The sequence below is a fragment of the Lissotriton helveticus genome, chromosome 6, assembly GCF_964261635.1.
Source record: "Lissotriton helveticus chromosome 6, aLisHel1.1, whole genome shotgun sequence".
Classification (NCBI taxonomy): Eukaryota; Metazoa; Chordata; class Amphibia; order Caudata; family Salamandridae; genus Lissotriton; species Lissotriton helveticus.
In genome coordinates, this window is record NC_136067.1 from 1,875,674,068 (window position 1) to 1,875,687,502 (window position 13,435).

The 13,435-nt window shown below is 48.3% G+C and overlaps 2 protein-coding genes across 5 annotated transcripts in view; both read right to left on the reverse strand.

The window, feature by feature from the left end:
- EPRS1 (glutamyl-prolyl-tRNA synthetase 1) overlaps positions 1-13,435 on the reverse strand; it is a 961,840-nt gene that overhangs the window by 618,065 nt on the left and 330,340 nt on the right. The window lies entirely within an intron of this gene.
- Positions 1-13,435, reverse strand: part of BPNT1 (3'(2'), 5'-bisphosphate nucleotidase 1) — a 242,697-nt gene that overhangs the window by 147,266 nt on the left and 81,996 nt on the right. For all 4 annotated transcript variants that reach the window (XM_078649802.1, XM_078649803.1, XM_078649805.1 and 1 more), the window contains exon 3: positions 10,877-10,981. In XM_078649802.1, coding sequence (XP_078505928.1) covers positions 10,877-10,981 — 105 coding nt within the window. The remainder of the gene's footprint in view (positions 1-10,876; positions 10,982-13,435) is intronic.

The window sequence follows — 13,435 nt, forward strand, 5'->3', positions numbered from 1 at the left end:
GCGGCTAGTAGTCTCTATCAGATAGAGGGGATCATCTGAAGAACAACTCCTTGCTTGCGGAAGACAATGCATAGAATTAGTCGGCTGGTCTGCATGGACAGAGGGACCACTTTTTTTTCCGACAAGAAGACTGTCTGTCAGGCTGAACAAAGGTCAGCTTAACAGACACTCTTCTCGTTCAAGTCAGGCAGCTGGGAGCTGGGAGCTAGATATGCGCTAAATGCGCAGGTTTCTAGCTGCTCGAGCTTAACTTTGCCAGGCTGAGAATTTGGGTGTGACCACCTTAGCCTGGCAAAATTGCCACAAGGCTCTCTACCTCATGACGAGGGTCACCAATTGCCTTGGTAGGTGTTGGACTTCCAATGCAAACCAACGGAGGACGTCAGCTGCAAAGAAATTATGCAGGTTAGGCCCCGGAGGCATGGAGAAGGGACCAGGTGAGCGGAAGTGTTGCTGGGCACGGGGACACCGTCGGTCAGGCACCTGAAGCCAGGGGGTTGCGGGTGCACGGGTCAGGTTCTCTCTTCAGAACCGGTCGAGGGACCCTCGAAGATGAGGCAGCAGGTGTCACAGTGGGATTTGAGGAGGTCGCCCAATGCTATATCCCAGGTCAGGATCGCCAGGGGACCTCGCTGTGGTGTTGGGCCACTTGGACTCCGGCCGTGGGCATTGGGTGCTGAGTGGTGAAGACACGTGGTTCCGTTCGGATCCAGAGTTTGAATTGGAGTTGTTTGAAGGACAAATCCGGGGTCCATGGGAGATCAGAGTCTTTCCTTGAAAGCAGGGCAGGTCCCCAGGGTTCTTGGAGGTTGCTGGTTGTAGGACACAGCGTTTATTTTTGCTTGCAGGTGTTCCGAAGCAGGAGACAGGCTGGTATAGCTGGGACCAAAGCAGTTGTCGTCCACTTCTCTGCAGCACAGCTATTTGGTCCTACTTCTTGTCTTGTTCAATCTAACAAGCAAGGTTCAGGGTTGTCCTTATATACTAGACTTAGAGTTTTAGAGGTCAGGACCAAAGTCCCTTCCCTGGGGTGTCCACAGCCCTCCTTATGCCACTCTCTAGTGGGAGGGGGGCATATGCCTTGTACTGATTGAGGGAGTCCTCTCATCTTCAAATGGTTGGGACTAAGATGCGTGCTTCGCTATGCCTCCCCCACCCGCCTGAGCGGTGGGGTTGGCAAAGGTGAGCACACCTCCCTTTCTAGACTTTCCTGGAAATTCTGCCGCCCAAAGTGGCAGTCAGAACCAGTGGGAGCCAGCTGCTGATAGCAGCAGAGGCTGGAGGTAGATAAGAAAGGTGGTGAGCCTTTAAAGCTTCCATTTCGTGGACCCTGCCCATCCTAGGTGAGGAGGCGTGACACCTCTGCCCAAGATGTGCTTTGTTTCAGGTCCCAGAGAGAGGAAGGCTCTCTACCCAGGGGTCCAGAAATCTGTTTGGTGTTGACAGATGACTGGTAGCTAGTTAGGAACCACACCAGGGCTGGTAGTTTTTCAGGGGAAAATCGCTAAGATGCCCTCTGTGTATATTTTACATTAATTCTTAAACTGGCATCAGTGTGGGATTAATATACTGAAAAGTTTGATACCAAACTATCCAGTTTTCAGCAAAGCCATCAGGGGGCTGTGCAGTTGGTAATGACAACATCCCAGCCCCTGTACTCAAAATGGATCCACTGCACTTACAATGTCTGAATGACCCTGTAAGAGTATATTGCTCATGCACCTATGCCCTCACCTGTGGTGTGGCGCACCCTGCCTTTACGGCTGTAAGGCCTGCTGGGGGGGAGGGGGCTTTTTAATGCCACAGGCAGTGTGGGTGGGCACGGCAACAAGGGATTGGTGCCATATCGACTTCATTTTAGTCTGCAACAAAACATGCAGCCTGCAATGACTGTGTGACTGTTAAAATGAGGTGTCTCCGAGGGTGGCATAATACATGCTGCAGCCTTTTGAGGCCCTCTCTGGTCACATGGTCCTTGGTACCAGGAGTACCTTTCACACTGGACCTACATGTGGCCCAGAGGGGTGTCGTTTGTGGGGATAAAGGTACAGTTTTGGGAAAGGACACAGGCCTTGAGGAACCCTGATTAGCGGGTACCCAGTGTACACTCAGTCAAGTTGGCATCTGGTATATGGCAAAATGTTAGGGATTACTATGCAACAAGGGGCACTTTCCTACACAAGATAATAAGTGTGTCGACTAATTTGTCAGGAACCAAGCCTTTAACATTAGCAATGGCATGGAGAAGTGTGGAAACTGCCTCTTTGCTGATCTAGTACACATAGATATGGAACCTTGGGAAGTAGCAGAATGTTGTTGTATGTGAGAGAAGAGATTTTGTTCACCATAACTGACAAGGCTCAAAAGGAAAAATCTGTATCATCATTTTGGAATTTCAGGATCCCTTGAACTTTGGAAGAGTCCAAATAATCAGGATAAACCCATAAAGGAATTTCACTGACCAGTCCAGAGGGACGTAATCTTCTAAGGACTCCTTCCCCAATCACAAACGAGATGCGAAATAAAGGTAGGGAATATTGACTCCAGATAGAAATTACAATCCTTTGAAATATACTTTAAGAAAATGGGAAACTCTTTAATTTGCTGCGTAAATTTGCTGACATTTATTTCCCTCTGCAGCTGAGACACTACAGAGACAATGCTGTTGTAGAAGGACCAATCCAAATCCAAATCTGCAGGGAAAAAGAGCCTTAAGGCCTGATGAACTAAGTGATGTTACAGTTGCAAACCTGAGATTGCCAAAATCACAAGCTGTAAATCTGTATAAATCACTAATTGTTTGACAGCCATTTTGTCAGTCAGAAAAGTCTTTCTGACTTACAAATAGCTTTTGCTATCCATTCTCACTCACAAATAGGAGAGGAAGTGTAAGTAGCGTTCCCTCATATTTGTATCAATGATCTTCAATCATAATTGCAATTCCAAACCCTTTAAATGGTACCAACAATTAACTTGTGGTGGTAACCAGTTTTCAAAGAGGAAGTTGTCCCTGTGGTCGGTTTCCAATGTGTGAACGCTGTTGGGTGGCCTCAGAGGGAGCAGAAAGTGTTTCACAGAACCACTGCATGCGCCTCCCAATGTCAATTCTTTGAATGTGATTTTTTTTTAAAGCAGCCCTTACTCCTTTAACGAAAAGGGTCTGTTTAAAAAATATGTTCACTGGTAAAGAATGAAAATGCAGTGATTGTCGTACACAGGGACCAGAGTTCTGTCCAGATTGTTTAAACATAACATTGCAGTGGTGCTGTAAGGAAAAACGTGAACAATATACTCTTGGAGGAGAGGAAACAGAGCCTCAGGGCATAAGGCCTAGAAAAGTAACCATTGGTGATTTAGAATAGATCTGTGTCTAACAGAGTTCAGAGTCCGTGAGTGATGGCTCACGTAGTGTGCTCTCCAACCGTGTGCAGTGGATAGTACCTACAAAGATCAGTGGCAAACCTGGCTTACTTCAGCAGCATGGACTGTAAGGTCAACCAATTAAGAGAAATTCCAAGCGCTAGATCGGAATGTAGATCTTTTCGGACTGAGTCAGGCCCAATTCCTGGTCAGACAACTTTACAGAATCTCCTTACCTAGGTTCAACGAAAGGGACCACAGATGCGCACAAGGCCATTTGAACTAGGAATCAACCATGCTGAAGTCCTACGACCGCTTCGGTGAAGCAAGTGTCAGACCTACGGAAGTCTGTTTCAGCTGTTGTGGACATAGATCTCCGAGATGGAAGAAGGCAAGGCCCTTCCAGTTGATGAAGAATCCCAAATTGAAATTGGGGTTCCAAAAAATCGAAAATATCTCTAAACAGGATAAGGTACACGGGAACCGTGCTTTGACCGATTGGTGGAAAAGAGAATTTTGTGGTATGGGTGGTGTTACATATGTAATGGCTGGCAAAAGCATGTACAGGAGACTCTCACAAACAGATCTCCAAACTCTTTAAAAGAGAGACCGTTGTTTTAAACATTTTGTATAGTTCTGTTTTCAGAGCCCACATTTCCTAACCAGTTGGAAAAGGAGGGGAATGAGTATCATAACCACTGCATTGTTTTACACGCAATGGTGGTAGATTTGTAAAATTTGAACCTATGCGATAAAGTACTTTGTAACTTCTTAACAGCTTTCTGGGTTTCTTTGGGCAAGACAAACTTAAATTCATTACAGATCATTTTAACAAACAGAAATAACTGTAACTGTGATCATATTCACAGATGGTCCTTTTTTAAATGTGCAAGTTAATACTTGATGACCTTAATTTTATGTTTCTAATTGCGCTTCTGTGTCAGTCTGATTTTGTAGGTAAAGGGTTGGGTGCTGGTCGAAAAGGTTGTTGTAGGTGATGCAGCTAGATTTGAAAATAGTGCGGGCTGGCAAGGGAAGCCAGTGGAATTCTGTCAGTGTCGGTGATGTGGTCATTTGCTTTCAGACTCTTGATGAGGTGTACTGTGGCATGTAGGTTGCCACACAAGGAAGCCTATATAAAGTCTAGAAGATCACAGAGAAGGAATTTGCCACCATCCAAAGCCAAAAACACAGTGGACGGTAGTTATGTTATGTTATGTTAAGGCCGTACTTTTAGAGCGCACGGCTACCCCAAGGGGTGTCCCGGCGCTTTGGCAAAGAGACCTGAAACCTAAAAACACAAAGGCAGCAACACCACAGTCGCAGTGATTACGCGGAAAAGAGCATGGTCTTCAGCTCTTTCCTAAAAGCTAAGAGACTCTTAGCTTTACGGAGGGAGAGAGGGAGCTCGTTCCAAAGGCGAGCTGCCACAAATTGAAAGGACCGTCCTCCCATCCGAACTCGTTTGGCAGTAGGCACCTCCATTTTAGCCAAATCGGCTGACCGCAACATCCTCCGCGGCACATAGAAAGCAATACGCTTTCTGATATAATTAGGACCGACAGAGTGAAGGGCTTTGAAAGCCAGCGTGAGGATTTTAAACCTGATTCTTTTGGAAATAGGTAGCCAATGCAACCTGTTTAGAAGCAGTTGGGCGCTGGCTCTCCTAGGCAGGCCAAATATAGCTCTGGCCGCCGAGTTTTGGACAATTTGCAGTCTGGCCAGGAGGTACCTGGGCAGACCAGCAAAAAGCGCATTAGCGTAATCTAACCTAGATCCCACTAGCGCCTGAACTACTGTCTTCCGATATTGTAGGGAGAGCAAAGGAAGAAACTTCCTCAGCATCTTGAGGATGCCGATGCATTTCCCGGATATCCCCATAATGTGGGGACGAAAGGAGAGGTCATCATCAAATACCACTCCAAGATTTTTCACTTGGGAAGATGATTTCTCAGGGGGGAACATATCCTGGGGCCACCAGGACTTCCAACCCGGATCAGGGGCACAGCCAAAGAAAAGCAACTCAGACTTATCCGAGTTGCATTTCAGGCTGTGCCGCTGAAACCACGCAAAGACTGCACTCAGACAGTCTTTGATCCTGTCGCCGTCAAAAGCCTCTCCTTTGCTGCATGTAAACAGAAGCTGGGTGTCATCAGCGTATGAGATGACCCGGGCCCCATAAGCCTCCGCTACCACCGCCAGAGGAGCCATATAGATGTTAAAAATGGTGGGGCTCAGAATGGACCCTTGGGGAACCCCAACCTCTAGCGATGGCATTTCAGCGGAGAACGGAGGAGCCCAGATCACCTGTCGGCGGCCCGATAAGAAGGATTGAAACCAATCCAACACCGTCCCCCGCAGTCCGATCTCCCTGAGTCTTAAAAGGAGACCAGCATGAGGGACGGTGTCGAAAGCCGCCGACAAATCCAGCATGACTAACATAGCCTTTCCCCCTAGATCGAGCGTCTCCCTGATGGCGTCGGTCACCTCCACGAGGGCAGTCTCCGTGCTATAATTAGCACGGAAACCGGATTGAGAATCATGGAGAATGTTGTTATTCTCAATAAAGGTGGTAAGTGTGTACTGAACATGCTTCTCAACCACCTTCGCCAGAGCAGGGAGGAGGGAGATCGGTCTATAGTTAGCCAGCAGCAAAGGATCTAACTGAGGTTTTTTGATCAGCGGCAGAATGAGTGCGTGTTTCCAATCCCGAGGCACCACTCCGGAGCTCAAAGACAAGTTGAGCAGGGGGTTCAGCAAGCTGTTTACTGCCGGTGCCACCCTGCCCAAACACCTTGCTGGACATGCATCCAGGGGTGAGCCAGATTGAAGCCGGGACAGTAGCTCCAGCGATGTTGCACAGGACAGCTGCGGAAAAACCGATAGTGTGGGTTCAGGTTCTGCCTCTAAAGATGGTACCGGCCCGTTGCTGGCGAAATCGTTGGCAACCCCGGAAGAGTCCACGGGAGGAAAGGAATCCTGAATAGTTTTAATCTTTGTGACAAAAAAGTCAGCAAGCTGCCTAATCCACCCTTCGGTATGAGAGTGTGAGAGGGCACCTGCAGCAGGATCCACAAACTCCTTTACAATTCTAAAGAGTTCCCTACTCGTATTATCCGCTCGATCTATCCTGTGCTCAAGATATTCCTTTTTGGCTTCGGCAATACCTTTATGGTAATGTTTTATGGCATCACGATACTTTATTTTCTCCACTGGATCGTATTTACGACGCCAGAGTCTTTCCGCCTTTTTACAATCTTGGCGCATTATACGTAGTGTGGAGGTAAACCAAGGAGCGGAATCATGACAGGGAGCAGTTCTAGTTGACTTCACTGGGGCTAGCTCCTCGAATCTTGTTTGTAGCCATTTCTGAACCAAAATCAGATCAGTATCTAAATTCCCTGTAAGTTTGCATGGGTGTTGACAGAGAGCAGCCGATAGCATATCTGCTGTCACTAAATGGAATGCTCTGGATTGACGAGTCACCTCCTTCTGTGTTCTTTGCCTGGGCCTAGTCTCATAAGAGATAACAAACTTTATTAAAAAATGGTCAGACCAAAGGACTGGGAGCGGCGAGGACACTTCAATCGACACCGTAGAAAAAATTAAATCTAACGTGTGTCCTTTAACGTGGGTAGGGCTATCAATAAAAGGGGCGAGCCCCAACAGTGCAGTAATATCCCGCAGCTTCGACGCATTGGAGTCCATATGTAAATTTAAATCACCCAGCAACATACAATGTGCTGAACGCATGCAGGGTACAGAGAGACCCGCCTGCATGTCTTCAATAAAGGAACCAATGGGACCAGGTGGTCTATATACAAGAATCCCTGTGCATGTCTGAGAAGCCGAGAAACTGAGTGTAAAGCCTAAAGCTTCACATCCTGCGATGTTCTCCACGGGAAAAGAGGAACAACCCAAGGCCTTGTCCACTATCAAGGCCACTCCTCCACCTCTACCCCCAATTCTGTCTTTCCTTAAGATGGTATAATTAGACGGAAGGGCACAGGCAACATCCGGTTCAGAGCCTGCCCCCAACCATGTCTCAGTTAGGAATAGACATGATATATCGGAGTCTGCAAGCAAATTCCAGATGTCCGTCGAGTGACAAGCCAGGGACCTGGTATTCAATAGAGCACAATGATAGTGCTGGGTGGGAGATGGAAGAACAGGATTTGGCGAAGCCGTTGGGCGCCAACCACAAACAGGACAGCCTTTTCCCAGAAGGCAACCTCTGGGGAAAAGACATTTGCAACCCAAAGGATGAGCGCGCAGGGATATCAAAACATCCGCGCTGTAAGAAAACACCCCGGATGGTCGTGAGCGGCACATACCTTAGGGCCAATGGTATGCCCCTGCTAGATATGAGACGTAGCCCAGAGTCCCGCCTCGTACGCCTCCGAGACGCGGACGAGCGCAGACGGGCAGGACTCTGGCACGACTCAGGCGCAGGGAGGGCGCGACCGCTGCGCGTCACCGCTGCGCTCTACGGGCGAGCATTAAATAGCGTCGTCTCGGCGTCCCACGTCACCTGGACGCTCCAAGATGGCGATCGCGCTTCTAGCCAAGATGGTTCTGAAGTTGCTTTCTCAGAGGAATGGTTTCACTTCAGAGAGCAGGTCCAAACACAGCTCCGGTTTCTCGCCGATGTATTCCTTTAGGGTGAAATCAGTATCCAGGGTGCATCGGAGTGACCTGGCATTATGTTAAGCCTCTTCCATTTCAATTTAGATTGATACTAGTTAGCTTTTGACTTATATGTGGCTCCTAAGCCCAATGGTACTAAAGCATAGTAGACAGGTCAGCCTGGTGAGGTGCATAAGTAACACGGGAAGGGAGTACTTGAGATTTTACTTGAATGAGGCCAAACATTGCACCTACCCAAAGCTCATGTCTGAGGACAAGGTTTGTATAGAGCAGGATGTCCAGTAAAGAGGGAGCATCTTTATCACTGCCGGGGTGTAAAGTCTTCTTCGTTGCTATACAGAGCGTGCCTCCCTGCCCTATAGTGATATCCTGGTAAGTAACTGTAAAGTTGCTGTAGATTTTTTTAATTCCTATCTCAGTGAACATGAAAATCTTACTTGTCCATTAAGGGGATACCCGTTTACATAGACTGTAAATCTAGAGCTTAGATCAGAGGTTAAGGAGGCATGCCAAGTGCACCCATCTTTCACAGAAAGTGGCTACTGCCCTCTCTGCCCAGAATGACAATAGTGGTAGCATTCATCTAGGGAGGGGTTATCTCCACGCTCCCTTATGGTAATGTATGTACAGTCTCTCTTAACTGGGTTCTTTTTGCCTCTGTCTTGTCTGGGAAATTTGTGTTGAGAACAAAAGTAATAAGGTGGATTGGTGAGTCATTGCATTTAATGTAGACCGAACTGCTTTCGGTTTTGCTGGGCATGCACACTCCGTGGTGCCCCTCCCTAATCCTTGCGGAAGCTGCTCCCTTCTGCTCGGTGAGCAGGCCCACCCTCATCTGGAGCTAATTAGATTTCTCTCCAGGATTAGCGCAAACAGATACCAAGAGACAGGGGGAGGGCATCATGTTCTCCTCATACACTGATTTGAACAAAGGCAGAGGGGAAGCAGGGTTAGAGACAACCGCACCACCTAGTCATGGTCAGTAAACTAAGGTCGTATTGCCCACCTCAAATGGTCAGGTGCCACATGACCACCGATAAATACAATTAAAAAAGTTGATGAGAGGCAACACATACAATCAACAGTCTAGTGTACACAATGCAAGGTACAGTCTTAAGACATCGATTTCAAGCTTATTTATTTTTTCAAAATCCTTTTTGTTCATGTAGAGAACAGCCAACGCATTTCACCCTTCACAAGGGCTTATTCAGGGCAATATGTGGTAGCCAAATTCGTGTGTCCGTGTGTAGGTACCAGCAATGAATAAAGTCACAAGAAGTTCCTGTAGAATGGTTATAGACTCCCTGATTGAGGCCTATGATCCGGGGCAAGTGCCCTTAAGTCCTCAGTGCAGCTCAAAGCGTACGTTTGCCAAAGGCGGTGAGGAGAAACCTAATATGGAGCAAATGGTGAGCCTCCACTGTAATCAGTGTGAGTACCAGTGCAGCTTGCACAATTGTAAAGAAACGTCAGGTGGATAGGCTTTCTTCCTTCTCCTGAAGGTAGAGATGTCAAGGTTCATAAACCGTGGGCAGAGGCGCGGGGATGCAGCTGTCCTACTTGGCAACACCCGCCTGTCTTCGGGGGCTCCCTGCCTGGGATGCTGTGTTGCTGCCTCTCACTGATCACGCGCATACCCCACCCCTACACTGATCATGCAGGAAAAAGGACCTAGGACTGGGGAAGTAACTAAGATCCAAAAGTAATAGGCTCCCTGACTAAATCAGCTAGTTCTTCACATAGCGATAATAGACTGGCCTCTAGTTCTAGACTAAGCACAATCAAACAGTGAACAAAGGGGGAAAGAAGGAGAGGCTTCTAAGGTAGTACCCACATGTTGAGTGGTATCTGGACACAATTCGGACTCCTACTCAAAAACCACAAAGTCCGGTATCTGAGGGATATATTGGGTGCAAAGATAAAGTACTGACAGTGAGCAAAAGGGGTCATCTCAAGATCACTTTACCTTGGTGAAGAAACGGTTGCCTAATTTTGAAGTCAAACAAACTGGATCCTAGTGCAAATCCGTTCTGTATGGGTATGCAAAGAGGGGTCAAACTGGCATGTAGAAAGAAGATGTGGCCCAACTGCAAACTATGGAAGCAGGAGACATAATTTTGCCTTTTCCCCATCGCCAAAATGTGAGATCCCGGGCAAATCACTTTATGTCTTTAAGTCTCATTACCCCATTCACAAATTTGAGTGCCTCAGAAGGAATCCAACTTTCATTCTTTACCATGTTATGTTAGCACATATCCAAGAACAATCAACAAGGTTGCACTATTTCCACATGCAGTGAATTTAAGGCAGTGGAAGGAAGTGTACCTACAAAATGCCATATTTCAGCATATCTCCCAGATGTTCTTAAGACGCACAGTCCAATTCGTGACCATTAATTTATTTTTCTTGTTTGTCAGTGTTCAAAATCCAATTTATATAAAGAATTTAAAAAGGAGATTGAAGCAACATTTTTATGATTGATTGGCTAATAAAACAGATTTAGAGTCTTGGTGGACTAAACCATCCTTCACCACTTTCTCTTCTCTTTCTGCTTCTAATAAATATTTAGCATTTGGAAACATGCATCATTAGAATAAACGAACCTCTTCGCTGGTATGAAGCCCACACCACAAACATTAGGCCCAACCTTACTGAAAAATCCAAGACATGCCTTAAACATATATCTTCCGATCATCCAAGGATTGATTTCCCCATATCTTTCTGTACGGCCTTTCAAAGGTTATGTATAAACACATCAGAATATGAGCCTCATATCGGCCTGTTCCTAGGTACACCAGTCCACTGTTCTTGAGGGCTACAATCTGCATTCTGCAAACACCCCAGATAAAAAGAAAAATATAAAACAAACCTCTTCTCCAATGATTGTCAAGAGGGGGAACTTCCGTGCCAGTGATGTGCATATGCTTTTTTGTACCACTCGGTCTGCTTTTGTCTGCAGGTCATCAGCTCCACTCTGTAAGAGACAAGATATTGTTACAAAATGCGATGAAAGAGGCCAATTGTGGCAAAATCTGAATTTACACAATCCCGCAATAGCCATTACTGAGATAGAGCTAGATATTATACGTAGTAATATTTTTTCAAACTGTTGTAAAAACATCCATAAAGACGGAAACAACCCTATCCAAGTTCATGCTGATGCCAAATGAGAATCATTAAATTCAATGTTCTGTAACTGTAACTTCGTGATACTGGGTTAGTGGTAACCACGGGGACCCAAGGACAGAAAATCTACATTTGAGGGAAAGGCCTGAGATGAAAATATTCATGTTGCAAAGAGCAATGCATACACAACGTTAGGGAAACTATTATGGCGCCTAAAGAATGAAAAACACTTCGGATAGCCCTTTGTCACAAGATCTGAACAAGAAGGCAGCGACCTGGAAATTGTGGTTATTTCTGGTTTGAGAAAGCAGTTCTTCTCAAAATGACTAATGCAACCGACCTCAAAATAGTATGCCTGGAGTAAAAGCTAAAGGGTATTGTAGCATTTTGCAATTGTTTTAGAAAGGAACCCTTTTGGCTCCTAATGGACTTCGTTGAGCTGTGACATAGAGGTCAGGGTGCAATGCCATGAAAGCTTGATTTAGAAGTTACACATAGTTGAATAAAGACGTCTAATAGCAAGCTGTGTGTGTGGTGTGGTTATTGGCAGGTGCCCAGGTTGGGAAGACGCTAAAAATGGTGACAAGATAGGGAATAAGTAACCTGAAAAACGACTATGCTCTCCCAGAGAATTTGCAGTGGTCCAAGCAGGTTGCTCCTGCATGCCACTTATGATCTCTGTTGAAGATCGTGTAGAGTAGATGCTTCAAGCATTTTGGAAAGACGATCCCAGGGGAGACAGAAGATGTCTGACTGCCCGCCCCGAGACCCACTTCTCTCTAGGGAATAGGCCAAGCGCCGTAGGGAGGCCTCCTTGGCGAGGCTCCTCTCCTACAATCGTAACAGCTGAGCAATCACACTACCACAGACGGACATCACACGAAGGAATATTCTCAAGAATCTTTATATAAGAAATGAAGGCACGTTCTCGTAAGGTTATCACGCAGGGATCGAGGGATCCGTAAAGTCTTGGTTTCGGGAAAAGGGGGTAGCGTGACAGTCTTGGTACCAACTGGTGCGTAGATAGTTCGAGGGGTCAGGCCGTGACAGCGTCGGCAGGGCCTCGATATGGTTCAGTGTTGATCAGGCCGCGACAGCGTCAGCAGGGCCTCGAAGGGGGTTCAGCTCGGTCAGGCCGCGACAGCGTCAGCAGGGCCTCGATATTGTTCAGCGTTGATCAGGCCGCGACAGCGTCAGCAGGGCCTCGAGGTGGTTCAGCTCGGTCAGGCCGCGACAGCGTCAGCAGGGCCTCGAAGGTGGTTCAGCGTGGTTAGGCCGCGACAGCGTCAGCAGGGCCTCGAAGGTGGTTCAGCTTGGTTAGGCCGCAACAGCGTCAGCAGGGCCTCGAAGGTGGTTCAGCTTAGTTAGGCCGCGACAGCATCAGCAGGGCCTCGAAGGTTACAGGTGCATGAGTTCGGATCAGGATCAGCCGCGACAAGGTCAGCAGGGCTTCGACTCCAAGATACAACTGGAGTCCTAATCCAGGGCTGGCCCAGATATAGGACTGGAGTCCTTTGATGTCCGGACCCTCGCGCCTGGGGGTCAGAGGGGCCGGGATGAAGGTGTTCAGACACCCAGCAGGGGGGTGGAGCCAGCGCCCAGGGAGGCTGGAGGGCGATCGATACCAGGCGTCCGGGGACGGCTGGAGGGCCATCGAAACTCCCCTCCTCCGGGATCCGCCAAGTGGCCACTCTACCACCTGGGAGGATCTTGGTGCCTCGATGTCGGGGCTTCGCTGGGGCCAGGGCCAGGGGTGGCCGCGGCCACGTGCTCGGGACGTGATGGCCCCAAGATGGAGTCGGGCCGGAAAGGGTGGCCTGGCATGGTCGCCAGACTGGCAGAGTTGGCGAGCAGGGTCCGCCGGGGGGAGAGCCGTGGGTTGCCAGGGGAGCTGCTCTCGTCGATGGTTCGTGTTCAGGGGGGTTGACAGCGGGTCGATGGAGGGCCGATGTCGTCCCGGGCCCGCCATGCGGGATGGGTAGGACCACGCCACGAGGCCGGGTCCAACACATGTCCCCTCCAGCTGAAGGCGGGGAGAGTCACCCATCTTCCTGGGGACTCTCCTCGTCGAGGCGGAAGAAGCGGGACAGGCCATCAGCGTTGGCGTGGTCGTTGCCAGGGTGATGCTCCACCGTGAAGTCCATCCCTTGCAGGGAGATGGACCATCGTAGCAGCTTTGGGTTTTCGCCACGCATCTGCATCAGCCACTGCAGGGGCCGGTGGTCAGTCTGGACCCGGAAGTGGGTGCCGAAGAGGTAGGGCCTGAGTTTCTTGAGGGCCCATACGACGGCGAAGGCCTCTC